The 27,189-nt window shown below is 38.3% G+C and overlaps 1 protein-coding gene and 1 long non-coding RNA gene across 2 annotated transcripts in view; both read right to left on the bottom strand.

Moving 5' to 3' along the window:
- The window catches only part of LOC110171502 (dynein axonemal heavy chain 11), a 41,505-nt gene extending 21,134 nt beyond the window's left edge, over nt 1-20,371 (bottom strand). Inside the window, 43 exon segments of the mRNA XM_055163490.1 lie at nt 28-159; nt 229-379; nt 773-921; nt 1,566-1,693; nt 1,807-1,939; nt 2,018-2,095; nt 2,158-2,352; nt 2,426-2,518; nt 2,613-2,751; nt 2,830-2,946; nt 3,025-3,170; nt 3,724-3,880; nt 4,000-4,160; nt 4,285-4,416; nt 5,053-5,286; nt 5,363-5,515; nt 5,601-5,727; nt 5,924-6,015; nt 6,092-6,319; nt 7,120-7,242; nt 7,332-7,454; nt 7,688-7,846; nt 7,976-8,059; nt 8,504-8,662; nt 8,737-8,823; nt 8,914-9,030; nt 9,105-9,327; nt 9,402-9,571; nt 10,293-10,547; nt 10,853-11,185; nt 11,573-11,968; nt 12,056-12,160; nt 12,332-12,527; nt 12,718-12,833; nt 12,914-13,051; nt 18,446-18,562; nt 18,638-18,805; nt 18,892-19,113; nt 19,187-19,398; nt 19,491-19,590; nt 19,675-19,864; nt 19,942-20,135; nt 20,231-20,371. Of these exon segments, the coding sequence (XP_055019465.1) occupies nt 28-159; nt 229-379; nt 773-921; nt 1,566-1,693; nt 1,807-1,939; nt 2,018-2,095; nt 2,158-2,352; nt 2,426-2,518; nt 2,613-2,751; nt 2,830-2,946; nt 3,025-3,170; nt 3,724-3,880; nt 4,000-4,160; nt 4,285-4,416; nt 5,053-5,286; nt 5,363-5,515; nt 5,601-5,727; nt 5,924-6,015; nt 6,092-6,319; nt 7,120-7,242; nt 7,332-7,454; nt 7,688-7,846; nt 7,976-8,059; nt 8,504-8,662; nt 8,737-8,823; nt 8,914-9,030; nt 9,105-9,327; nt 9,402-9,571; nt 10,293-10,547; nt 10,853-11,185; nt 11,573-11,968; nt 12,056-12,160; nt 12,332-12,527; nt 12,718-12,833; nt 12,914-13,051; nt 18,446-18,562; nt 18,638-18,805; nt 18,892-19,113; nt 19,187-19,398; nt 19,491-19,590; nt 19,675-19,864; nt 19,942-20,135; nt 20,231-20,362 (6,864 nt within the window). The 5' untranslated portion in view covers nt 20,363-20,371.
- Nucleotides 20,372-22,194: 1,823 nt separating this feature from the next.
- The window catches only part of LOC129411793 (uncharacterized), a 47,933-nt gene continuing 42,938 nt past the window's right edge, over nt 22,195-27,189 (bottom strand). The window contains exon 7 of the long non-coding RNA XR_008633458.1: nt 22,195-25,330. This is a non-coding gene — a long non-coding RNA (uncharacterized LOC129411793). The remainder of the gene's footprint in view (nt 25,331-27,189) is intronic.

Genomic DNA, 27,189 nt, shown 5'->3' on the forward strand with positions numbered 1-27,189 from the left:
CAAAAAATATATTCAAAATAAATATACCTGATCTTGATGCAGAGCTCCACCAAAAGCCCAAATGCAAGCAAATGTAAAATATGTTTCATAAATTTCTCGTGGAGAGTCACATGGGATGTTTTCGGTTGTTAAAAGGCAGTCAAGCAAACAGCAGAGTGTCTAAAGAAGAAAACATTATTTTACTATTGTTTTATGTAATCATTATAAGTACATTGGTGTATGTGGTACCTGAACCATCGAGCTTTCTGGGAGAGGAGTTATGGTCTTAAACTTGTTTCTCATTTGCTCTAGACAACGTGGCACATACTTTTCAAACAGTATTGTGAGATGCGCTCTTTCCGTCTGCCTTTCCCGTTGATCAATCCAGCTTGCCACATATCTAAAATCACAACAATTCATTCTAATTAGTTTTGTATGGAAGATTATTGGGTAAACGGTCACATTTTTCTATAGCGCTTTTCCACCTTCAAGGCACTCAAAGTGCTTTACAACAAGGAACCACTCACCCATTCACACACACATTCACACACCAGTGTACACAGACACAGTGGGCAAGGTGGGTTAAGTGTTTTGCCCAAGGACACAACAACAGCATTCATCTGTGGGAGCTGGAATCACACCAGCCAACCTGTGGGTCAGTGGATCTGACCGCTCAACCTGAGATGTTTATGTCGAGAGCTGGATTGGAACCACCAACCTTCAGATCAGTGGGCGAATGCTCTACCAACTGAGCTACTGCCGCCCAAAACAACAATGTTTTAGTTAGACTCACGGGTTCCAGCCCAAGTCGTGCTGATTGACAAAAAGGATTCCTGCTCTGGACACAGTGGCAGGAGTAGCCGATTGGAGGTGACTGATTTCAAACACCAGTCTCATTGATGAGGTGAGGGGTACACGCTCGTTACTGGCTAAAGTCAGGACCTGAAAGGTAACATTTTACACAATTACAATAACATCCAATTTTGTGTCAGCCTGTCTCCCCAGTCATCTTAGCGTGGCATGATTCACTCTATGATTTGGACCAGTTACACTCTTCCTGTTTACACATCTGGGACCAGCTAAATGTGAGATGGTTTGGTGTATGTCTACAATCATGAGAAAAAATCAAAATCTAGCCATGTGAGGAAACTGAAAGATTCTGGGGTTCTCACTTTAAATAAATAAAGTATCTAGAATCAAAAACACATGTACTATAATTTGTAAAAATAAACAAATAAACATTCATTAATTTACTTACTTTAATATAATACTTTTAATGATGCATGCATTTACTTTTGAAAGTCTGAAATTTGTATTTATTTATTTGGATTAGGACAATGCATACTAATAAATGGGTCAGCAGGCAGATTTAATAAAAATATGCCAGAGTTAGCGCAAATTTCATCTTTAGTCCTGAATAAAATAGTAATAGTTTCTTTTTTCTGTAATCTAATTTATTGACATTGTATCTGGTCCTAATATTGACAGGATGATATTCAAGTATACTGAATGAAAACCTCCTATTCTTTCTGTCTTTGTGTACCCCGTGTTGTACAACAGTGAATGTGTTAACAGGAGGGAGGGACCTTGTTGTCATCCATTACAGTGTTGAGGGATTCAATCCACATTGGATCAATGTCTCCATCCAGCACAATCCATTTAGGCCCCGGGTGGGAGATGTTCGCCTGCTCTCGCATCAAAGATGAGAGCAAACCTGAAACAGCCAATGAACCACAAGGCTAAACAAACAATTATGTTATTAACAGAGTGATAAAGTTAGGCTGGCTCCTAAATAAATCTTTTTTTATTCAAACAAATCTGCATTACCATCTTTCCACTCTCGTGTAGAAGGATGAATGAACCCAAACAATTCATCTGTATCCACCGCCTTTGGATTGAGGTCACTCCAGACAGGTTTTTTTTTCAAGTTTGCATACGTCTTATGAAGAACTCTTAGTATCTATGAAATCAATGATGTTAACTCAAATGACTAGTTATAAAATTTACATAATAAAAAAAAAAAATCTAAATAATGCACCTGGCTTTTCCCAGTCCCAGCATTTCCAACAACAAACACTGAATGCCGTATTGCCAGAAGTTCATGTAACTGCACCACCTGAGGAAGAAAAATAGATTTTTTTTACTTGTTTTAATGAAAGTAAGTCATTATCATCTAACCTTTAGGACAAATGTCTCCTCTGGCTGAAGGCGAAGTTCCAGGACGGTGGTGCGAATGCTTTTTTCAAATTCCAAATCTTTCTCCCTCTCCACATCCAGGCCAGGGAAAAGGTCACCAAGTAGTCCCAGGAAGATGGATACATCCTCTGTCACAATTTTGGGCATGTTGAAGTCCCTTAACGCACGCATCAATACCTTAAAAAAGTTTGAAATTTATGAAAAATAATATAATATTTCAAAGAAAAAAATGTATGGGTATAAAAATTACCTGATCCTCTGGTCTTGCCTTGTCTCTTCTTTTCAGTGTTCCTGCCACAACTAAGACAGACTTCACAGCTCGCAAACCCCAGTCATAGTGGTCCTAACAAAACAATGAGGTCACAAAATTCACATTAACATTACACAACATAACATAACAACACATTATTAAAACTCCATGGAGTGGTTACGTTTACCTGTTTTGAGAGCAGCTCTTTGCACAGGGAGTACAAAGTAATGAACTTTCTGGCCAAAATCTTTGCACTACGGAAACCCTCAGTGACCAACATAATCTCACAAATGAGCTCAGTATCGGGCACCACCATGGCACAGGGTCTAGAAGTATACAAGAAAATAAACATAATTCAGACACAATTAAAAAATAATAAGTTGTGTATAACTAATGAGGCGCACCTGAATAAAGTCTTGAGGTTCTGAGGCAGCTCCGTTCGTCCTGCATATCCAGGGTTCATTGTGATAAAAATCCCCACAGATGGTTTTAGAGCAATGTCTGTGTCCAAGAAAAGGAACCTACAATATTTTAGAGAGGTCATTCACAGCCATTATAATTCATTTATGAAAAAAGCTACATTAAGTACAGAGGAAAACCTTTTCTTTTTGGAGCGAATTGCATCCTGAATGGTTTTGACCTGCACAGCCACTACTGACAAAACGTCAACTGCAATCCGATTGAACTCGTCAAAGCAGCCCCAAGCTCCAGTCTGAGCCAGGCCTTTGTAGATGTTTCCTATGGACTGGAGGAAAAGCAAAGCCACAGTGTTAAATCCTTAGACAGTATATAAAAATGGACATAACTAACCCGTTAGCTACCACATTCCAAATAGGAATCGAACATGGGGGGGCTTCTGGCTCCATAAACTCTGGCTCCAACTGACTTCACATTTGAAAATCACCCTTCTTTCTCTATCTGCTGCAGCGAGACTCATCATTTTGGTGTTAAAATGTCTGTATGAACCCACTCTATGTGATCCTGGTGTTTTTAGTAGGCTATTTATTGTTATTCCTAATATGGAACTCAGCTCCAAATTGGCACCTATTTGCCTCAGTGAGCTTCACTTGACTGGAGCCGAACATCACACTCCCTTAGTCCAGTTCTTTATACAGTCTATAGTTAAATCATTTTTCCTTTGAATTAAGATTGCAATTTGAATTGTTTACATAAAAAAGACTGAATGCAATTATTTAAGTATAATGTTCTAAAATACCTAAAAAGCACCATATTATATAATAAAAAAAAAAAAAAAAAAAAAAAACCTCTTCATGTGATTCTTGTTGCTCGTTGCTTACCTTATAATCCATTTGTTCAGAGCAGTTGAAGATGTACACCATGACACCCAATGCTCTGCCTAGGTCTTTGGTGGTTTCAGTTTTTCCTGTACCAGCTGGACCTGCAGGTGCCCCACTCATGATCAGGTGAAGCGACTGTGTTAGGGTGATGTAACACCTGAAATGACAAACGATCCATACTATAGAAACCTTGTGGAAAAAATACTGTACATGTTTGAACAATACACAAACTTGCCCTTTCCAAATAAAATACAGTAACAGTGAAGTAATAGTCACCGGTCTGTGAGTGGAGTGACAACCAGGCGAGGGGTATTTCCAAGATACTCGTAAGAATACTGGAACTGAGCGTCACAGATATTAACAAAACAGTGACCCAATTGTTCATTCCAACAGTGTCTGAGTTGGGAAAGCCAGCGGAAAGCCTGCGAGGAGGTGGCCTAAAGACAAGATTTAAAGATATTAAAATGAAAGAAATACAAATTAATTAAATAACTACTTAACAAGACTGCAGTGTAAGTAATAGCAGTGGATAGTGAACTTGGGTTACTCAGTTGTACAAACCTTTTGAGCAATGAGGTTAGCAACAACATCTCTTGCATGGACGTCAATTGTACAAACAGTCATAATCTTTTGTCTGTTCCCTGGACTCAACTCTCCCAGAAGCATGCTAATCAGAGAATTGAGCTGGGAAATCTGAAAGAAATAGATATTCAAATGAGATGAGGTGTTTTTATTTCATTTTTGTAACAGTTTGTGCTTAGCAATAGTCATGTGAGCTGCCAATTCAATCAGTGCAGTCCATAGACATGAAAGGTGAAAAAGATTATTCAACAGCAGCCAAGGACATGCTAACCTCAAAGAGTGCTAATGAAACTGACAAGACCAATAACAGAAGTGTGAGCAAGGTGCATACACAGCTTGTACAAATAGATCAGGTCATTGATTTATTACCTAATTATTAACTTTAAACAAAATATGTCAATCATTGTAAGTACATATTTAACAGCTAATTCAATACAGCGGCACTATCTGATTGGACAGCACATTAGCATATTAGTCTACACTTGTTTCTAGGATGACCACCTGTCCCTCTTTTGGCTGTCCTGCACAGCAATTTTGGCCCTTGCCCCTCGTCCCATTTATTTAGAAAATGCCCCAATTGTTTGATGCCCCGTAAACTGCATAAACTCTAAAAAATTACATTGAAATTTTTTTTCATATGGTGTTATTGCAGTTTTTCTCTAAGTATGAGATTACATTTGTCAAGTCCATCCATCCATGCCCCACCATGTCCACCACTTTTTCTACAATTTGAGGCAATCACTGTACCTGTTTCTTGTTGTAATCCTTTAGCGATGACTCAAATCCTTCCTCCAGGCGTTTGAATACGTGCTCCATGTCATTGCTCCACCAGATCTGAGAGCCAGTGAGGGCCACCTGTGCAGGCAGCTCCAGGATCCACTGTTCCCTTTGTTTATCTTCATACGTGCCCACGGCTTCGGACAGGTGGGCTCTCACACTTTCCCTCATAGACTTCTCTAAAGAACTTAACCAGCCCTCCACCTGATATGAAAGATATAGAAATGTTTTAGTGGTCATTTTTGGGTTATATGAGGTGTTTTGTTTTAGACAATCTTACTGGTCCACAGCAGATGCATTCAGCTGGGAAAGGCACATACTCCCTCTCTTTGCTGTACATGCCCAGAGCCAGTTTAGGATTATCCAAATGCTCATTTTTGGCAAACTCCAGATCAGACACATTGTCGAAGAGTTTTGCAAGATGAACACATGTCTGTGACAAGATTCACATTATTTAATTAAAATGCAGGCCACATACCTGGTGACATTCAACTATAAGAAAAGGTGTTTTTCAGTACCTCTTTGGGACGACTGCCCTTTGAAAGGATGTCTAACAAATCAGCAGTGGAAATGAAGTAGAAACGTGGAAATAGAAGGCGTTTGCTCTCTAGGTATTCCCCAAGAGCCTTTTCACACAAAGCCAACCTGTACGAGTATAAAACTAGGAATTAAAAAAGTTAAAGCAACATAAGCCTAAAAGTGAAAAAAACACACACACACACACACAGTCACACAAAAGGTTCCCTTTTTGAAACATGAAATATGTCTATATATATTTGTAATGGCTAGAAAACATAATCACATGATGATTAGGTGTTTCAATTGAATAATGACTGCCAACCTTTTTTGTAGGTTCTCCAATTTCTCATATAGACCTGGTTTATTCGTGGCCTCAATGACATTTTTAGTTTTAGCACTATCTTGCATCAATTCCTGTAAAACAAACAAAACAAAACCTGTTAAATTATTCAAAACACCCAGGTATGTGTTAGCAGTTACTATTTAAAACCTGAAATTCTGCATCTATAATTTCAAATCTGTGTGCATCTTCTGGAAGCTGTTGGCGGATGTCTTCACAGTCTTTAAAGATGCTCTCGAGGTAAGCCCAGATCCTCTGCACCTCCATCCACACCATCAGCACAGAGTCTGCTATGGTCAGCTGCTGCTTCTGGAGGGTCACCACTTGCACCAGAAAATGATCTACATGCTTACTCTGAAAAATGTTTTGCAGCTGAACCTGTTACCAAGAAACAAAACAGACACCACATGAGATAACACTGTGCGTATAAGACAGGTTTTTATGCTTTTCTTATCATCTAGTTTGGTAGTACCTGTGGTAACTAATTATCATTGTTTATTATTTTTCAGTCAAGCGGCAGTTGGTGAAGAGAAGTTAGACAAAAAGTTGAAAATATTGTTATATAATATAGTTGGTAGCCATTAGTTATAAAATAAACCAAAAAATATTGAATTATGTTTGAACCCACAAATGTGATAAAAATAACATTTGTTGGAAATTTGCTTATTACAAATATGGTGTATTGTGGAGAATGATGTTTGTGGGTTTATTTCATTGATTTGTATTGCGTTTGTGGGGATTATTATGTTTGTGGGGTTAACATACCTCCTTTTTAAAATAATTAATTTAAATAGTGAAATGTGCCCTCCAATCTGTCATATGCACTTTGTACTGGTGTATGTGTACCCTAATTAGACTACCCAACCATAAACTAAGGAAAGTCAAACGAGCTCTATACAATAAGATGCACTAAAGAGACAGACCATCTAATTGGTGCTGTAACCCCCCATGCATCTGGTGTACAAGTTAAAGATAGCCACAGTGCAACAAAGCACACAAGCAATAAATCTGATGGCTCAATAGGGACCTCTTCACCCGCGCCAGAGCAGTTAGACACTCAGACAGCGAGGCCCTTTTGTGTGCACTATTCACCACTTCTACCAGACACTTTTAAGGGCCTGTGCAATACATAGACTTTACAACACAGGCATATAATAATTAAATAATAAAGATTTTACCTGATGATCCTCAAGGGTTTCAATCAATTGTTCATCACATTTAAGAAGCAGCACAGAGGTTTGGTAATGGTCGATATAAGAAAGCTCCATTGCTGCCCATGTTTGAGTTATTTCTGTTACAATCTAAAATGAAATTAAATACTGAGTTTATTTTTTCTTCATTCACATAATTTCATATTTCATTTCATTTTTGGCAAGAGAAAATAACCAACCTTTTCTATGGTCATTTCTTTGACTGCCTTATCCACAATGCTGCGGACTTCATCTTCAAACAAATGGAGCTTTAAAGCCAGGAGGTCTTCCAGTGTGGTGCTATTGGTCACACTAAAGTCCATCTGTGGAAAAGAAATGATGTTATCAATTGTTTTAAATTGCGTAAGGACTAAAACAGCAACTATCCAAGTGGTATTAGGACTATGTCAAAAATATATGTATTATTTAAGTTGTTCATTTGTCATTCAATTATCATAAACAACTATATAAAACTCATTCAGTGCAGTCCAGTGTTTTTGGCATTATGATGCACAGATGTTGTATTGCTGTTGGAATAATTTTGCCTTTTAATCACCTTTGTAGTCCTAATGAGCTGAACCCAGTGGCGCTCCCTTATGGCTGTGCTCTGTAACTGACTCACAGCCCGTAGTGATGTGAGCAAGTTCTTTACATAGAGGTCTAACCCAGAGTACACGTCCCAAACACGGGCCTCTTTGTCGAGCCTCCTCATGTCCTGCACAAACAGAAGGTAGGGGAACATAATTAGTTAGTTTGGGGCATCTGTTACAAACGGCAGTAGCGCGTGACAGAGAGACAGCAGGAGAGATGTACTGGTGTGATGGAGCACTGTTGGGGACCTCACCTTGGCAAACCTCCTCAAATCTGCATCCATCTGGTCCACGCTTATCTGCCTCCATTTGGTCAGTGTCCATTTCTCCACACTGCTCTGTAGACACATAAAAGTAATGGGCAATGGTGTTAAAGGGAAAGATTAAGGTCATACAGGGTTACAAGGGTTTTCCGCAAAAACATAATTAAAAAAAAAACAAAAACCTGGTTACTCTTCAGAATAGTTTCTGCAGCCTTATTATATTCAGTATAGTTTTATAAATATTCAGTATATATTATATATATATATATATATATATATATATATATATATATATATATATATATATATATATATATATATATATATATATATATATATATATATATTTTAAAGCCATACTCAGTCACTCAGTCTAGCCAGTGGAACCACATGTCTTGTTTTAGTACCGTACCATTTTTAAAACATTTGCCCCTGTTTATGGCCCATAGCCATACATAACCAACACTCAAGACCCCCTGCAGAAATAGTACTGGATGAATGAGTAAAGTGAATAAACACCTGTACAAATATGACAATGTCCCATAGTTCTTTGAGGACTGTAATTTCCCGGCGACACAGTTTGATTTCTCTGTATTCTGGGATAGTGACATCGAAAAGGTTTGTGGATTCCTGCAGATCAGCTAAAGCTTTCTCAATGGCTCGGATCTCCCGCTCAGACTGCAAATGAAATATAGTTTAGCTTTGGTTAATCTGGAAAAACAATGTGGTATCAAGGACTCAGTTATACTTGCCTGCCAAAGACTAGTATAGGGGTCCAATGCTTTGTAACTGAAAGGTGCTGTAGCTTTGAATTTCTCTCTGAACTTTCTTTGCTTCACCTGAAATAATAAAAAAAAATTATAAAATGAAAGAAGTAAGGAAAATGGATAGAACTACTTTTTTGATATTTGTTTCTATATCATGATCACCTCAAATTCCACACACTGCTTCCTTAAAACCATGACTTCAATATTTTGCAGAGGTGCCACTCCGTGCCTCATTTTTAAGGCCAGTTTTTTAGCCGCATTCCATTTTTCAGGTAGATCCTAAACATGGACACGGCATGGCTATTTTAAAGGTATTCTTTCTGTATAAACTAATAAAGAATGCATTTACCCACCTCTAGTTGTGAGTAGACATGTTCTGGTATTTTGACCCCAGATCTCTCCAGAAGGATCACTGTTTGTCGGAGAGGATCAAACATTTTGTCTGTATTTTTCTGTCGGTCTCTTACAGCTACAAGATGACTCATGACTTTGACCAATCCACAGCTGTCTCCTTTAACAACAGGAACACCAAGTCCTTCCATAGTGGCCTGGATAAACTCCTCTAACTCATTAAGACTACAAGAAAATATAGTTAAATGCAATATGTGTAGTTACCGCTGACTACATGTGCAGAATTAATAGTGTTTTACCTGTTAATGACATATCTTAGAAGGTGCTCTTTGAATAACCAGCTCCACTTTTTGATAATATTAAGGACAGTTGCCTTGAATAACTTGATGTCAACTCGAAACCAGCCATCGTACAATTTGAAGTCTTCATACTTGGAAATTTCAGAATGTAGATCGTCATAATAATTGATCTAAAACATAATAGATATTTAATTTACACCAAAATGAGGTAATAAGTATAAGAATAATTGTTCTTGAGTATGGGTACAGTTAATACAAAATTACATTAACCACGCAGAAGTAAGAAACAGGATACAACTGACTCAAATCAGTAAAATAGTATCTAATCTTACTAAAGTAGCCTACTTGGCAATGTAATTGGATAGACAAAACAGTTATGTACAGATGCTAGTATTGCTTAATCTGCACGATTCACTGTGTGTGTTATGATTGGTGTGTGACTGTTTGCGAGCGTGTTCTACTTGTACTGTTTTATGATGCCGCTTGGGGTGTAATTGCAGATGAGAAGATGTTCTCAATTAACTTACCTGGTAAAATATTGAATAAATGCAAATAAATAAATAAAAGAAATATTTTAAAAAATACACCACAAAAATGTGAAAAACTAAAGTAATATCTGATGGTTTCATTAATGCATTAATGTTCTAATAATGTATAATTGTCAATACAAGGCATTGGTTACTAACAGCCTAAAAAGAGTGACAAAAAACTTTTATTAAATAAGATGCTTCACGATCAACTACAAGTATGGTGTAAGAAAACTCATAAGTTAAATTTCCTCAAAACGCAACTCAAGTAAATGTAACTGAGTAAATGTAACACTTGCAGCGGGATTGCAAAAACATATCACTTTGTTAGAAAGTCATTTTATCATTGGAAAACACTTCTTACCTGTTCCTCAAATTTATCAATAGTTGGGGAGGACTGTGGTAGTAAATCAGCATTGTAAGCCTCCATCTCCTCCGCTGTAAGTACACGTCCGTAAAGCAGAAACTGGTTGAGGAATTCGGCCCTGTCTTCCTGCCACAGGTGGGAGTAACAATCAAAGTTCTTCTGGAAATGGATGGCCTTCTTCAGTACGTTTCCCACTCGCTCCATTATCTCCTGTCTGAGGTCGGACAGATCCACCATTTTATCCATCACTTCCTGAAAGAGCAATATCACAGTTCATCAGTAGTTCATGATATCAACAACGGTATTTGAGAAGTTATTTTACAGTTCTGTCTAAGATGAAAGGATGGAAAAAGTACACAAACACAAAAGCACTGGTTCCCATATTCGGATACTACATTTTGGATAGAATTTTTTTCAGTGATTGTCATGATGTAGGTCTGTAAGTAGGACTTAATGTGGTCTCCAGTTTTATTGTTTATCCTAAGATTTTCATAAGAAATATATCAGTGTTAATGTGTTATTTTGACAGGCCATACACTATAGATTTGTTTTTGTACCTGATAGCTCTCGTTGCTCAAATGTCCTGCTATTCGGTTGATGTTTCCTGAAATCTTGAATATGTCTCCCACCATCCCCTCCACCAGCTCATACAAGCCGTCTCCGGCCTCTCGCTCCAGTGACGGGGCAAAGGTCAGCTCGGACCCTCTGAGCTGAAGCTGGGCTTCAAACAGGGGAGTGTGGTAAGGCCTGGCCTCCATGTTGTCCACAAAAAACTGCAGTGACCGCCGAATATAGCTGAAGAGCCCCTCTATCACCATCTCGTCCACATACTCCAGGTAAAGCTCCCATTCACTGGAGGCAGGGTCAGCACCCAATAAAGTTTGATTCTCCTGGTGAAGATTAATAAAATAGTCGGGATTAAAAAAAAATTTAAAAAAGCATATGCAAGGAGCACTTAAGAAAATTCTAACAAGTTATTTCAGCAAAGGTGCATAGTATACTTGATCATACCAGTGTTTGGTAAAATGTTTTCACATACTTTTTAACTTATATTTGCCCATTTTTTACCATTATGATTAAACTTTATAAAATGTAAATAAAAAAAAAAAAATTAACTACAGCATCATATGATAATCTCAATTTATTTTCCACTAATGTTAACAAACCATCACTTCTCTATTATGAAATGATTTGGACTTATTATAAAGTAAACAAATAAGTGTAATATATTTGAAATCACTAATAGTAACGTGAAATTCACATTTAAAGGCACCCACCTGAACCAACTGATGGATCAGCTCTGCTTCCTTCTCCACACTGCTGTTCATTCTTCTCACATGCTCTGCCCGTTCTTCGATGTGTATTAGAGACCCTTTTCTGTTGTCTTTCCTGAAAAACATGGCCTGCTTTCCCCATGCTTTCATCACTGTTTGTATAGCCAGACAGTTTTCTTTTGCTTTACAGACTCGTCGCAAAAGATCATGAACCAGATCTTTGGTCGTTTTTATGAAATCCCAACAGCCCGGATCCTGCCAGGTCAAGTCTGTCTCTGCTCTGGCCAGCTCTTTGTCTATAACTTCCATTTTAGCTCTGATGAGGGGAAACTCAACAGCCAAAATTGTCTGTTTGAGCTTATTGTAATCCTGGACCAGCAACTGAAGACTTCTGACATACTGTAAAATGTTTAGACATGATTTATAAAGACTTGATTTTAACTATTAGTCAATATATATTTTCAATATATATTTTTTTTACTTTACCTTTGTGAACATATCACGCTTCTCAAAAACTGTCATGGCTGCTACTGGGATGCTGATGTGACTAAGGGACTGTATGTACTTAACATCTTTTAAAATTTCAATTAGCTAGAGCAAAAAAAAAAAAAAAAAAAGTCATACCAACCAGTAGGATGCATTAAAAGAACCTCCACTCTCCCTCTCTAACTAGCATGCAATTGTAAAGCTAGTACATGTGTTAATTCATAACAATAGATGTGTTATTAAGACTTTCCTAATATCAGTAGTTCACTAACTTACCTTTGGGCTGAAGTTGATAGCGATGAGTCCAGATAGGCAGTCTCTCGTGAGCAGAGGCTGGTTCAGGTTGGACAGGCATGTTTGTTCCAGACCATTGCACCATTCAGAGTGGACTCTTTTCTCATACTGGTCTAGGAGACTCAACATCTCAGTGTACATCTGGTACTCCCCCATCACATCCACACCTGTGACAGACCTGAAACCACATATTTATTCTTAACTTATTTACCAGGGGATAAAATATTGGCCATGTGTATTTTTCGGTGAATGTTTCAATTGGCCACACATATTTTCTGATGCCAACCACACTTGTTGACATAAAAGGACAGTTATACAAAATGTTGATGATGGTAAATTAAATAGCAATTAAGTGTATTCATACTGACATGTCAAACAGTAGTCGTATTTTTTCCCATGGGGCTTGGAGGCGCTCCCGAAGCATTTTTGCCCACTTAAATGCCCCAGATGTGTGAGTCATGTACTTCATTTGACTCCCGTCGATCTACAAAAAAGAAATGGAAAATATTCCTTCATGTATGACAGTATTAGCTAAAGCAATTAATGGTTTCACTAAAAGAATACCTGACTGAAGTGTTGTTTCAACAGCTGTTTACATCTGTCCAGCTCTTCTCTGAGCAGTTGTTTCAGTACAAGGAAGTTGTGACTAAATATTTCTCGGATTAGTTTTCTTTCCATGAAGGGCTCAACAATTGTTAACATCTAAAAGACAGAAAATATGACTGCACAGCAATTCAAAAGTGTTAAATTCACGGTGTTGGTGTTGTTGTGAGTAAAGTGAAGAAAATCCAGATATGTTTCAACATAGTCAAGAGTTATTTCAACTATGACAGTGCTGTAGAGTAAAATAAATTGTTGTTGATTCACAGTGTTGACATAAAATGAGTAGTTGTTTATTCACAGTGTTACATCAAACACTTACAAAGTGTCTACTTTGAATATTACACTACATCAGTGTTGGGCTTTGTCAAGTTTCCAGCGGGAGAACTACAGAGAGAGAAGCCACATTTCACCGTCCGAAGCTAAACTAAGAGCTAACAGCGCAAAGCTAACAGCTAATAGCTTTGGTTTTGAGCAGAACCTGAACTCAACGAGCCTCAAATCCAACCACCTGAACTCTCACAAGCCCCGGGTCAGAGTACTTTTTAGGACACTCTGCAGTAAATTTAATTCATAAAAATACTAAATATATTTGGTCTAATGCTAGTAATAGTATTGAGTAGTAGTAAGCTGACTAACTTGGCGATGATAGTCAAAGTTGCCATCACTGATGTCCATGAAAATTGGGTAAAATAGCCACAAACTGTACTAAATTAAAAAACAAACAAAACAAAAAAAATCAAGTCTTAGTAAAAAGTAGAAGTACAAAAAATGTGTTAAGTAGCTAAGAGTAAAAGTATTCGGGGAAACTACTCCTGAAGTAACTTAAGTTAAAAGTAACTGGACGAAACATCTGATTTGTCATTTAAAGTTAATGCAGTTATGAGGATGAAACATGAAATAGTACTCATGTCAGGTATTTTCACAGTGGGAAGAAAGTACAATATAGTGACACCTGCCCTACACTCAGTGTATGTAACGCGATGATTTAGGACAGTTATGAACTATTTATGAGCTATTTCAAGTGAAAAATACAAAAATGGTGGTAAAATAATGTCTCCTATGTTTCTTTCATTGTTGTCACCTGTTGTCTGGGTTTTACATGTTGTTTTTTTTTTTAACATGGTTTTACAGTAGTACTCATGTCTGGTATTTTCACAGTGGAAAGAAAGTAAAATATCTGTAATGAGTGACTCAAGTAAATGTATATTAGGTCATTGTAATGCTAGTGACACCTGCCCTACACTCTCAGTCACGGCAGCCATTTTACATGCGAGCTGTACTGCGCTGGGAGCGGGACACATGTAAGTTAAAACTTTTGAAAGGTCTTAGTAGCATCTTTTTACTTATAATACTGTAAATTGTTAGTTGTAAAATTATTTGAATTTACCAGGACTGTACAATGTACAAATGTCTGACTGTAACATTGTTCTAGCTTTAACTGCTACTTGGCGCTTAGCCTTGTGCATGCTTTACTGAGTTAAGAAGTTATCAAATGTGCCACAATAGCGTATTTAGAGTGAGTAATGTTCCATTGATGATTCTGTTACTTGGAAAAATAAATAAAAAATTCATGTACATGCGGGGTTCTTGGGTCCGTGTATATTCACATTGCATTCGATTTCCGTATTGAAATGGGAAATTCAAAATCGTAACACTTTGTTGTAAGCCGAAAACCTATTTGCTTTTTGTCCGTGTTTTTGTCGTAAAGCAGACCAGCAGCCCTCAAAGCCCCGTCACAAGTGTCCGTAATGCTCTTCACTTTCCGGACTTTCAGCGGCGCACTGCCTTAAAGGTTGTATGGAGGATTTTTTGTTTTGTTTCAAATTGTCAATGATAGCATTATAGAGATGCAGTAGCCTTGTAATTATGATGACCAAAAAAAAAGAGAATAAAAATTAATCAGCTCTGGACGTGGTGGGGCCAGCTAAACATTTGCTAATAGATAACGACACTGCCTCGTTATCTGTTAGCTGACAGGCTGTCAATCAATCTCCCTACGTTTCTAGCGTAACTGACTTGCCTGCGCGCCGCCGGTACGTGGTTTACGTACGCCTGTCACGCAGTCCACAGACGCAAGCCGCACAGACGCTGTTTACTCCACCAACGCAACAGTTCTTAGCGGCTTTTTTTGACCTATATCTTCCTCGCAATTAGCACAAAGTTTGTTGCAATGGCAGACAAGAATCCAGGAGCAGTTAGCCGCAAAAGAAAGTCCGTTTTTGAGATTGCTGAAAGAAGAAGACAAGGGGAAAAGCAGTGAAGCCAAACTAAGGTGATTCTTGAAGATTCATTCCAGCGATGGCGCAACTGAAGCAGACGCAGGGTCTAAAGACTGACGCATTGGTCGCCAAATTACTCCTGGACAGGTCACTTCTGCTTATTATGAAAACGTACTTTATTTCCAAGAGCTAGTCAAACGTTTTTCAGGACACGAAAGCGATATCCTATGTCTGAAAACGTAATTTTCAAGGCAAAGAAAGAGTCCGCTTGCTGCTGCGTGTTGTAGCTAGTTCATTCGCACTGAATCTCCGCGCAACCTTCTCTGCACCCCTTTCCTGCTCCTCTCCCCGCTGCCCGATCCGCTCTTCCCCCTGCTCCTCACTTCTCCGGGCACGGAATCTCCGCGCACCGCTCCCCTCTCCTCTCTCCTCTCCCTGCTCCGCTCTTCTCCCTGCTCCTCACTTCTCGTCCACGCACGAAATGTCTGTGCACCCGCTCCTCACTTCTCCGCCTTGCCTAACCAACACTGTAGTTAGTTGTTTACAAGTCATGTGCAGCGCACCGGCTGTAAACAAACCTGTTTCTGGCGTAAGGAGGAGGCAGGAGGAGGCGTTTCTACGTAGGGAGCTGTAGGGGAGGGGGGGTGGTTTCACGCATGCGCAACATTTGAAAAAGGACAAACAGTCGCTGGATTTCTCGTTCCTTGGAAAATCCTCTATACAACCTTTAAAGCGGGACTGGCGAGACTCTCAGCGGCTACACTGCAGCTAACTCTGAGGGGAGCTGCCGGGATTCACGGTGTTTCTGGCAGCTGTACATCACGGGCAGCGGGCAGCGGTATACGCCCCGTAGCCTGGAGTGGACTGGGCACCAGAGGAGGTGTAATCGTCTCTAAACAAGGACTAAACCCGCATTTGACCTGGTCTAACCCCACACCCATATACGCCTAAACCAGGTGAGTCCCGCTCTGCCTTTGCTCCATCTCGAGGAGACCGCAAACAGCGGGTCCACGATCTCACGCAGCCTCGATCCAAACGCCCTCACACGGCCCTATGTCTGCCTGCACCCGCTACTGAGTCCCCATTTCCAAACGAAAATCTAATGGCTGCGACACGGACCCCCGGTCTATACTGAAGTGAAGGGCAGGTTAGTATTCGTTAGCTTAGCTCTTCCGAGTTTTCACTGTTTTTCTCACTTTGGGGCTGCATTCATTCGCTGTATTCACATTTCTTTTAATAGCTTATAAACGTGCACACTTTTGTGTGGTGTGTTGGGGTAGGATATTGTACCAAGTGGAGAATTATTAAAATTATTTGAATCAAAGGGTTAGTAGTATCCTGTAAAAATAAAATATCTTCAAATATGATGTCTTACCCAATACAGTGTCTTAACATGCTATTGCCCTTTAGTCAAAAAGACTAATGATACATTCTTTTTTTTATATTTTCTGTAGGGTGAGTGTGTTGCTGCTGGTTCACATGCATCCCCAGCTCCTAAAGGCTACAGTGAAAATATTAAGGCTCAAGCCATTAGCCATCTCGTCAGAGATTTGCAGGTTGTCATGAAATGGTTAAATGTAGAACTGAAACTTAATCTCACCAATAGTTTTGTAATTGATTAATTGAATATTGTATATGTGCTAAGTAGTTATAATTTTTGCCTTAATCTCATTCTATTTTTGTAATTAATGGCATTTAGGTGTTTTGTTTCATGTGCGTCTTGCATTTAAAAATAATCCTTTCTAAGGGGCAACATTTTTTCAAATTACCCTTCAAGTTATTTATTTGAATGGTTTCTGTATACAAATACATACAGCTCATGCAACAGAATAACTTGCTTTATATGAACAAACAAATAATGATATATGCACCTTAATATATTTACTTTTTAATTTTTATTCAGGTCTCATTAACTATTGCATTGCCCGTTTTGCAAGGTGGTTACTTGAATATGTTAGATTTATTCTATTTTATATTTTATTTTACAGATTTCTTGCTGGTTGAGCCTGGACGACCTTTCTACCTGTGACTGAAGTGGGAAGGATAAAGTTTTTTTTTTATGTCATTGTAGACCTGGCTGAATCTGGTTAACACTTCAAGGCACTTGGTCCTCAGTCTCTCACAAACTTTATACCTTTATCCAAATAACTGTCTACAACATGGATGTTGCCTGTGTCAAAAGAAACCCCAAGAGTGAAAGACTGACTCTTGAGGTAAAAAGGTTCTGCAATGTTAATGTTTCATAATTAGCAGGACTGCCTCTATTCTGAACATTGTTATGTTTATATAATTGAGAGAAAATCTTGTTTCAAACATTTAGACATGCTCTTCTCACTTCTGGAGACGAGTATGCCTGAATTCTATTCAAAACAAGATCTTGATTCATCCATCGACTGCTTGCATTGAAAAATCAACTTTAAAAATATAAATGACAATCATTGTGACAAACTGTTGAGGGCACAGAGAATTCCTGCTGTCAGTTGGATTTTGAAAAACAGTATTGTGTCATATGACTTCTTTAAATTGTGTTGAGTGTATGATGTGCATTGTTTTAATACAAGTTCAGTTGAAATGGAATTTTGTGGTGGTTTTCATTATTTTACATTTGTGAAAGGGATTATGAACTAGAATGACCACATTTACACTGTATTTAGGGAAGAAAGAGTTACTATTGAATAGTGTAACATGAAGAACATTCTACACTATTTCTACTTCATAAAGTGTTAAAACAGCAATATAGAGTTATTAGTTTTTCACTATACAACAGTGTAAAAAAAAATCTAATCTTAATCAACTATGAAGAGTGTGGTTACATCACCAGTGTTGAGCCTTCTACAGTTTAGAAAGTGTAGTTTTAACTTATTTTATTGTGGACCCCATATGACATGGTAAAAGTGTTAAAATTAACAATATACAAGTTGAATTAACACTCTTGAATTTGCTGTGTGGTGTTGTATTGTGTCAGTTCACGTTTCCAGTAGGTTAAAAGGTGCACTATGTAATTTTTCTGGTTTTGGGTCAGCCACCTGCTTATCTCCAAGGAAATGTTATTGCTTTTCTTGCTTTTAATTAAGTATGGAAATAACCAATTCATTATTCAATTGTGGGTGACATTACTGCTCAAAATTTCTTGAAAAACATCTTTTCTTGGTGTAGGCAGGATCACCTCTCCACAGCACTGACCTGTAAATTGGCCTGGCAGAGACAAGCAGGTGGGGATCACTACACTAAAAGGTTACATAGAGCACCTTTAAATCAATGTGACTGTACATACTTTCAAAGCAGAATCCAAACCAGAACAATCTGTGAAGGCTGAGCAGAGGAGACTGGCAAGGCGACATTCAAAGTCCACAATTTTCTCTTTAAAAGCATTGTAATCATTCTCAAAAACCTGAACACAAAAATAGAATGTATTTCATCATGAATATCAAGTCATCAAACATTGTAAATCATTTATCCATTTCACCTTTGAGTCACAATCCAGGGGGTTGTTTTCAGTGTGTCTAATTATCTGGCACTGGTTACTGAACTCTGCATACAGTTGAGCAGCTTGGTCATTATAAAGTTTGCCCTTAACACCACCAAATTCTAGTTTCTCCATTTTTTCAAAGTCAAGCATAATTTCCAGTGTATCCTGAAGATATATGGAGATAAACGCACATAGTAATTAGGATATAATATGTATAAGAAATCTTACTTGACAGTTCAATCTAGTCTCACCTCAATTTGCTGCATGCGATTGAAGAACTTGTTGAAACGTGTAAAAACCATAGCAGAAGGGAAATCCCAGGGTGCATGACTCCTGCTGCCAGCCAGGTGCTCTCTCTGAGTCTCATAATTTTCTTTAAAACTCTGAAAACTGTCCAGAGCCCTTTGCACCATTTGTAGACTTTCTGCTGTATCCTCCCTGAGTAGCACATCCTCAGAAAGGTAGGTTCCAGCCTAAACAAAAACATAAATACCAACACAATTATATAGGCAAGCAACTTATAATTTAACACTTCCATAGACTTACTTGATAAATAAGGAGATTGCAGAGTTGTTGCAGGAGAACCACAACACGGGCTGGTCTTTGATAAGATCGACAGTTGGTCCAGATTAGTAAGATTGTGTGAAACAATGAAGGAATAATTTGTTTTATTTCGACAAAGCCACTCTTTTCCACATGTGAAAGTTGAGTGTGGAGAGGCTGCAGATGTAGATCAATGTCTTCAGCTTCTTTTAGAGCTATTTGAAATTTTAAAAAACATTTTAGTAGGCAAGGTACGTAAACTACTGCACATATGGCGTGCTCTCTTGTACATTAAACATAATCTTACCTTTAAATACTTTTCCAATCACCATCTGTATTGTTGGATGGTAACTGCTCTCCATAGTTTCTAATGCCTTCTCCATTTTTTGAACCACAGGACTCTGAAGCTAAAGAGTAAAATACTATTTAAAATACAGAGGATGGACAAGTAACATACTGGTAAAAAGTTGCTGGGTATGAGGCCAATTAACCTGTTGATAAATGCTTTCTATATTGTTCTTTCGGGAGGCCCAAAACTTCAGCTCAGCCCAGGGCCCTGGATTGCTCCCAGTCTTCATTATGTCTGCAGAGTCCTCCATCAAAGTTTTGTGAATTTGATTGGTCCAGTTAATTACATGGGTCTCAATTGTATGGGTGAGTGATCTGTCAAAGCTCTCAGACCTAGAAGCGACACTTTTTAGATTGTGGACTACAACAACACTACTGATGTCACTATTAGATAACTTAATTTTCCTCACATTTGAACGTGGCTAAGCGGCTTGTCTAACCATTGAGTTGACATTGGGATTGGAAGAACAGTTTTTCCTTGAATCTGACCCTGCACGACTGCTGTTTTACTGGAGATCCGCTCCACATGTCGTATGACGTCCTGGGAGAGAAGGCGGGGCCACATCTGGTGGTTGTTTGTGTTTGCCAAAAGTGGAGCACATAACTAAAGAAACAGTAACAAAGTGTATTCAAGTCAAAACCGGTGCAATTGCATTTAATCATATTAAATTATACATTGGGACAGCACTGTAAAGTCACCTGTTCAATAGTGCAAGACAACTGCAACAGTAGAGATGGAGACACCAGGCCATAAGTCAAGATTTCTCTGTAGTTTTCAGTGCTCAGTGGAACAGACTTTTTCTTAAGGATATACATCTGGTTATTTTGCATCGGAAAGCTCTGTAAAATGAAAAAATAAAATAAATAAAAATGAATAATACATTTTTTATATCAGAAACATGTGGGCTAAAGTCAATGGAAACACACACATCCAGTGTCAAAAAAGACATATAACCATACCTCAGTAGAAACCTCCAAAACGCCCTTTTTAGATACAAAGATAAAAATGACATTATTCTTGTCGAAAAACTGTTGCAGCAGACTCTGAAACTCTTGGCTGGTTGCAGACTTTTCCCACGTCTGGCGCTGCAGTCGTAGCAGACTGCACACGATTCCCTCCACAAGCTTCACTCTCACGTCCTCAAGAAAACATGGCACACTTTCCTCGTCATATTGCTATTTTACCATTTTAGCAATAACGCGGAAATTTGATAACGACTTTAAAAACATTAATGAATCCGGGTCGAAATTAGTTTTACAGAGTTTGACTGAAAACTGGGCACTCTGTGTGGGCGGGTCAGCGTTCTGTTGCTAAGCGACAGCTCCTGCATTCAATCACTGCCGCTGTGTGTAAAATAAATAGAGGACCTGGTTTCGGCTAAAGGGACCTGCGATAAACACTGAACACAGGGTTAGCTCAAACGTAATCACATTTTGAGATTTGCATGTGCTGAGTTTCGTACGTGTTTATGTTGCAAATAACCTCACACAAATATATTAATACGATGATGAATTCTACAAAGGACTGTAGTACTAGTTTTGCATACTTTTGCGCAATTTGGTTTTACGCACCAAAGACATACACACTTTTTTCTGATAGGCTGGGGACTGACACAATAAATACACTATGCCCCCTAGTGGCTAGATAAGGATAATGGAAATGGATATGAGTGAAATTGTAGCGATTTATTCCAAGATGTGTTTATACTGAGTAAATGTGTGCCTTTTCTAGATATCAGCTTAGATATTACAGGCCCATTTAATATTTTACAGTCAGACTATAACAGGTGAGATGGTTCAGTGAGCATTGGGCAGGCTTTACAGTTGCACATTCCTGCTTTACACATGTTTAAATAAGAGCCCCCTCTAGTGCCCCTTTAAAGAGGCCTGGGCAAAAAGGGTTTGTGTACACTGAAACCATGTTGTAAATGTGATAGATGTTTTAGAGTGGGCGACTGCTGCACTGTTGTCTTGGCAGCACAGCACTGGTCTGACTCTTGCAAATGTCATCCCCAATTCATTTTACTTCACTAAATTTAATCAGGTGTTAAAATACTTTTGGAGACTAGTTGTAAATAATTTAAAGATTGGACATTTCAGAGGCAACTCAGAAATGCTTAAATACGTTCAATAAAAACATGGGTGTCTATGTAATTCATATGAAATGCAGTCATATGGAAATTCGTGAGATGCTCATGTTTGCAGGTGGCAGTACCGTTTTGGACCTCATTACTAACAATGACAAGACCACCTACGAGGCACAGATTGTAGGCCTGTTGCTATGGTGCTAATAACAAGTTGGGAGCAATGCATTCAAGCAGTTAAGATGAAGATGGCTCCTGATGTAATCTACATGCTCATTTTACTCTGAAATCAGTGCAGATGTTAACACGGTGCAGATACATGAGACATTTAGTCTGCAGCACACTAGACATGGCGCGTCTCAAATATGAGGCTTACATGATGAAGAGACAAAACGTTTCTTTTATTTTGAATTTTACACATTTCAAAAGTGTGTATAAGGAAAGACAAAAAAAGTAAAAGTTGCAAACCTTTAAGCATTTATCAGCAATGGTAAGAATATAGGAGTCAGATCTGTACCTACTGGATATTCCACAGTGATAGAGAATAAATTTATTTTTGTGTTAGTATCCTGTATCTCTCAACACATTATAAAATCAATATAAAACATTACAGGCACAAGTCATATCCCCTACATTATAAAACACATAATGTAGAAAATTATACATGAACACAGAATCTGTCAGTCCCCACACTGCTTAGCTATTGTTCTTCTAAATCATTTATTTATATTATTGTCTCCTCTTTCCATGCGGTTCACATTGTTGCAGCGGCCTTCAGGAATTGTACATTTGTAATATGAAACAGATCATCAATGGTGGACACTGACAGCAGGCTTTTGTTGATGGTGCCATATTGATCCCAGAGCTGACTCTCTGAGCAGCACTCCATCATCTGCACCGGGTCAATGCAACAGGCTGATACATGCAAACTAATGTTGGAGGTTTCTCATCTTTGGTCAAATAGTCGACCATTTTAATGTGAGTCACAAAGTAGAAGAGCAGTTGTTTTTTGTGAAGCTGGTCTTGTTTTGTATTTTTGTTTAAAGTGACCTAGAGTTTAGAGACAGATTCATTATGTGTAAGAAAAAAAAACTAACACAGATTAGATCGACAAGTTAATTCATGCTGTTAATGTGATTTAGTGATGTTGTATCACAGAAAAATTGGGAGTGTGTAAAAGTTAATGCCCAAATTTTTTAAAACACTTGACTACAGTAAATTAGGAAAAAAATCAAAGCCAAGCTATGTTTCTAAAAATATCTGTTTGTTTAGAATTGTTTCTTCTTATATAATTAATTCATTAGCCTACTGTATGTGATGACATCTGCAGCTAAACCAAAACACATGCCAGGGGCTAATGCTATATTTTTGTAAAGGCAGAAACTTGAGTAGAAATGTATTCCCCTTTTCAGTTTACATAATCGTGCAAACATTATATTGTTATGATTAGGTCTATTACTTATAACTCTAAGTCAGTAAAAATCTTATGGCGTGGCACGTCTTGTGAAGTTGGTGCGTTTATGCGCGCAGCCTCCTGCAGAGGGCACTGGCTTGTCTCTTTTCACATCGCTGTTTAGCATAGAGAATAAACACTGGGCAGAGGTGAGATTTGTAGTCTGTAAACTTATTTTACACAGAAAGAGCCAAGGCGATTTTAGAAACACGCGCTTTCATTTTTCTCCTGTGTTCATATTAAATAGCCTAAGGAATACGTACTCATTAATAGCCTGATTTCGGTTCGTAGGAACAACCAAACACATTTCAGGTAGGTGGCTGACAAAAGCGCCAACAACAAATTTGTAATTTGTTTTTCTCTGCGTGAGCCTGACGTCTGTTGACCCCCCGTTCCCTGAAATAAGTGATTGGCTTGACTGAATAATAATAACTTGTCAGTCAATCCGTCACACGTCATTGCGCCACTTGTCTCCAAAATAAACTAGTTTGATGTAGGTGAAAAGTAATAATAACCATAATAGACGGGACGTAGGGAAAACGCAGTATGGCTCTTTGATGAAACGCTTGTCATGGGAAAAACAACAGAGCGCCTTCTACCTGCGCTTGATGTCTCCAGCGGATCACACCAAATCCGCGCACATAACGAGCGCTCAGGGCTCAGGCTCCCGGGGTGTTATGTAAGACCCGGAATGAACAAATTTGTTAGCCCACGCCCGGGGGCATCTGTGATGGATATGTTTTCCTGGGGGAGCGGGGAAAGGCGCGCTACAACAGCCGGCCGCTTATCTTGAAAGGCCTGCTCTAAGTGCGCCTCCGCCGAAAACAAAAGATTTAAGGGCGCCCATTACCTTACAATAGTTGTACAATCCCCATTGTTTAGTTAGTTCTCACACGTAGGTATTAGAGCATATGCCATGAATAAGCCATAAGCACACAGGTTAAGAGGCAGCTAAATTTAATGTGAAATTTCTGAGGCCAAGACGCATTAAAATATGCAGTTTAAAAAGCAAATATTTTGGTAACAGGTAGGTGATGCTGTGGAGTGGGCAGGCCCAGGTCTTCAAATGGGACGTCCCAGAGGAGAGCCAGGCCACTTGTGCGTGAGGGGCTGGTTTATCCCACTTAATCAGCAGCATCCTGAGAGACTGGCACTGCCCCCATGGCCATAATGCCGGGGGTCACATGAGCTGTTCAAAATGGAGAGAAGCCGCCCAGACAATAGTTCTGTCAATCAGCCTTAACCTGAGCCAGCCCTTTATTCCTCATAAAGTGTACTCCAGTAATCATTCACTCCATAAATGCTAATTCAGCTAATTAATGTTTTCACTCACACTGCAAAGATATGTTACAATAAGTAACTATTTTGTTTATGAAAATACATATTCAACATTATAGTATAAGTCTACTATACCTTATACTACCACCTTTCTGGTGGAGAGTAACTCAAAAGCTTCACTCCAATCCTTCTGAGATAGTATTTCCATAGGCTCTTACTCCAGTAGGCCTGTAGCCATGAGGGAAACGAGCAACAATATGTCGCCAAGCAGTAAGCTAATAACTTGCTTTGATTATATTTTTTTTGATTCATTGGTATGATTTTGGTAGGCCAATAAGTTGTTTAGTTTTAGTCTTTTTAGACACAATACCTGAGAATAGAAAGGCTGTTATCATCATAAAGTTTATGTAGTGCTTTCTTTGTTCAAAGTACAACACTTTAAGTGAATACATTTATAGGCTTATAGACAAAATAAAAAAAAATAGCCCATCAGTAATAAAAGGTGCAGGTTTTAGTATAAAGGTAATATGACTGCAGTATCACTAAATAATACACCACTTTGATGTTATATATGTTTGTTTAAATGCTAGCGGTCTGTACCATGCGTAAGAGTTGAGTGAGCCTGTGCATTTTACAACACAGCACTGACTGAGGATCTTGTGTACCATTTGCCGCCAGTGTTGCCCTTTTGATTTCTGAATCCTAGCACGAGCCATGAGATATCCCACTTACAGTTTGATTTATGTTCTGCTGGTGCATGGCTCATTGGTGAGAGGATCACACAGGTGTTAGGCCTCTGAGCAGAGCTGTTTTAATATGCAGAGCTTGTGGTCAGTGGCAGGGTACAGAGCAAGGATTACCGCCATTCAGTGGGAGGGGGTGGGTGGGTCAATACTGGTTTAAAATTCATCTGAGGCCTACACATCATAGCAGCGCACATCTCCAGCAGTATGGAATCTCTGGACAGATCTGTGATGGCTGTACCTGGAAGACAAAAACACACATTTCCTTTAGAAACAAGAACATATTTCAGTGCATTTTTTCGTATTATTGTGGACCCCTCTCATATTTTAAATCTCTGATCATTTTGAGGTCTACAAAAGAGGCGTCTACACAAGAAAAATAAGTAGTTTTAAGGCTCAATGGGCAAAATGGTCATAACAAAATGTAAGGGTTTAAGTTTATAAACTGTGAAATGAAACTATAGTGCCTTGGCAGGTCAGTCTAGTGAGAGCTTTGTAAATGAATATATAATTGTTTCTTTTGTACAACTGATAGTATCCTATTCAAAACCATGACCAATATTTGTGTAGGAAACTCACTTATAGGCACTCTTGTTTGACTAAATTGTTGACTGTTTGCTTGAGCCCCTCTTTAAACTGAAGAGGTTGACCTTGGCTTATGTGTCATTGTAAAAGTCCTTTAACATACAATCAAGTGCACTGCAAACAGAATTATCAGGACTGAAGTATTCCCCCTTTCATTGCCGCAGTAGGCGTTTATATTTTAATTATAGCTTCGGCAAATCATCTTTTTATCATTTAAGTGAATTACAACCCAGGGTACATTTAAAAGTGCTATTTCTTAAGGCTGGGGAAGTGGGTCTACCTCCTGCTGTCTTTGCTGTCAGACTAATGATCGTGTGAATTAATTATATGACAATTTACTCTGCAGTAGTCTCGATATGCTACACTTCCATTTCTATGTGTTTTAGACATATGTTGGGAAATACAATTGAAAGCCAGCCAATATTGACAATTTTTTTATAGCAGTGTTGTAAGATAAAGGTTACATGAGAGAAACAGATGGAGTTTATGATTAAATGTCATGATTACGGTTACGCCCTTTTCCCAAAAATTCCATTCAGTAATATTTCAGGCATTTGAGATATGATTTGTTAAGACAAGTCAACAGCAGTCTTCCTATTTTATTTAATGACAGTGTAGTAATCGCTCCATTGCTTTCCGCTTTTCTTACACAGCCAGAGGGTTTTAGCGAACATACCTGACAACGACTATCTGGTCTACTACATCTTCTTTGCTTTTATACTGCAGTATTATGCCCATCCCCCTTTACTTCAATTAGAGGTCATAGAGGCCTTTAGTTGTTTAAGAACTGCAGGCTCAAAGTGGTGTGACCTTTTCAACTCCAGCTTTTTTATACTGCCGATCCACAATGTTTCCATTTTGCCTGCTCTTTACCCATGAAAGCTTTTGTATTGTTTCAAAAATAAATATTCTCAGATTCAAGTGTAAATGGTCTTTTTATTGGGAGTTTTCAGAGTCTAGACTGTGATGACGTCATACTCTCAGATGGGGCCCAGTTTTCCCCATTGTAATTTGCCATGAAATATCCAAAAGAGAAATTCACAAATGTTAAACCTCATCATTTTTATTCGTGACTACAACCCTGAACTCACTATATTACAACACAAAATGCACATTTTGACTCACTCAACAATTACAAAAAATATCTTAAAACACTGCAGAATAAAAATAATCTCTTTATTCATTCATAAAAATAATATGAACATCAAAACATAAATAAAGCAATGAAATATATGGAATATTAAATGCTGGTTGTCTTAACAAAGCAGTTTATTGTATACTACAGGCAATGGATTAAAGTGGGGAAAATTATATTAACTAGTCATATGTAAATGTTTAATTGAACAATTTCAAATCACTTCCCATTGCTTTACAGATGAATGAAAATAATAAAGTAATTAATGTTTTATAATTTTGCCACGTTAAACACAGCACTGCGCTTTTGTTTTCCCGTCATTTACTCTTTTTAAAACCGCTTCGCCTTGCATTTCAAATTCTGCAGCGCCGTCAGAAATG

The sequence above is a fragment of the Boleophthalmus pectinirostris genome, unplaced genomic scaffold, assembly GCF_026225935.1.
Source record: "Boleophthalmus pectinirostris isolate CB_2022bp ecotype Guang Dong unplaced genomic scaffold, ASM2622593v1 HiC_scaffold_6, whole genome shotgun sequence".
Taxonomy (NCBI): domain Eukaryota; kingdom Metazoa; phylum Chordata; class Actinopteri; order Gobiiformes; family Gobiidae; genus Boleophthalmus; species Boleophthalmus pectinirostris.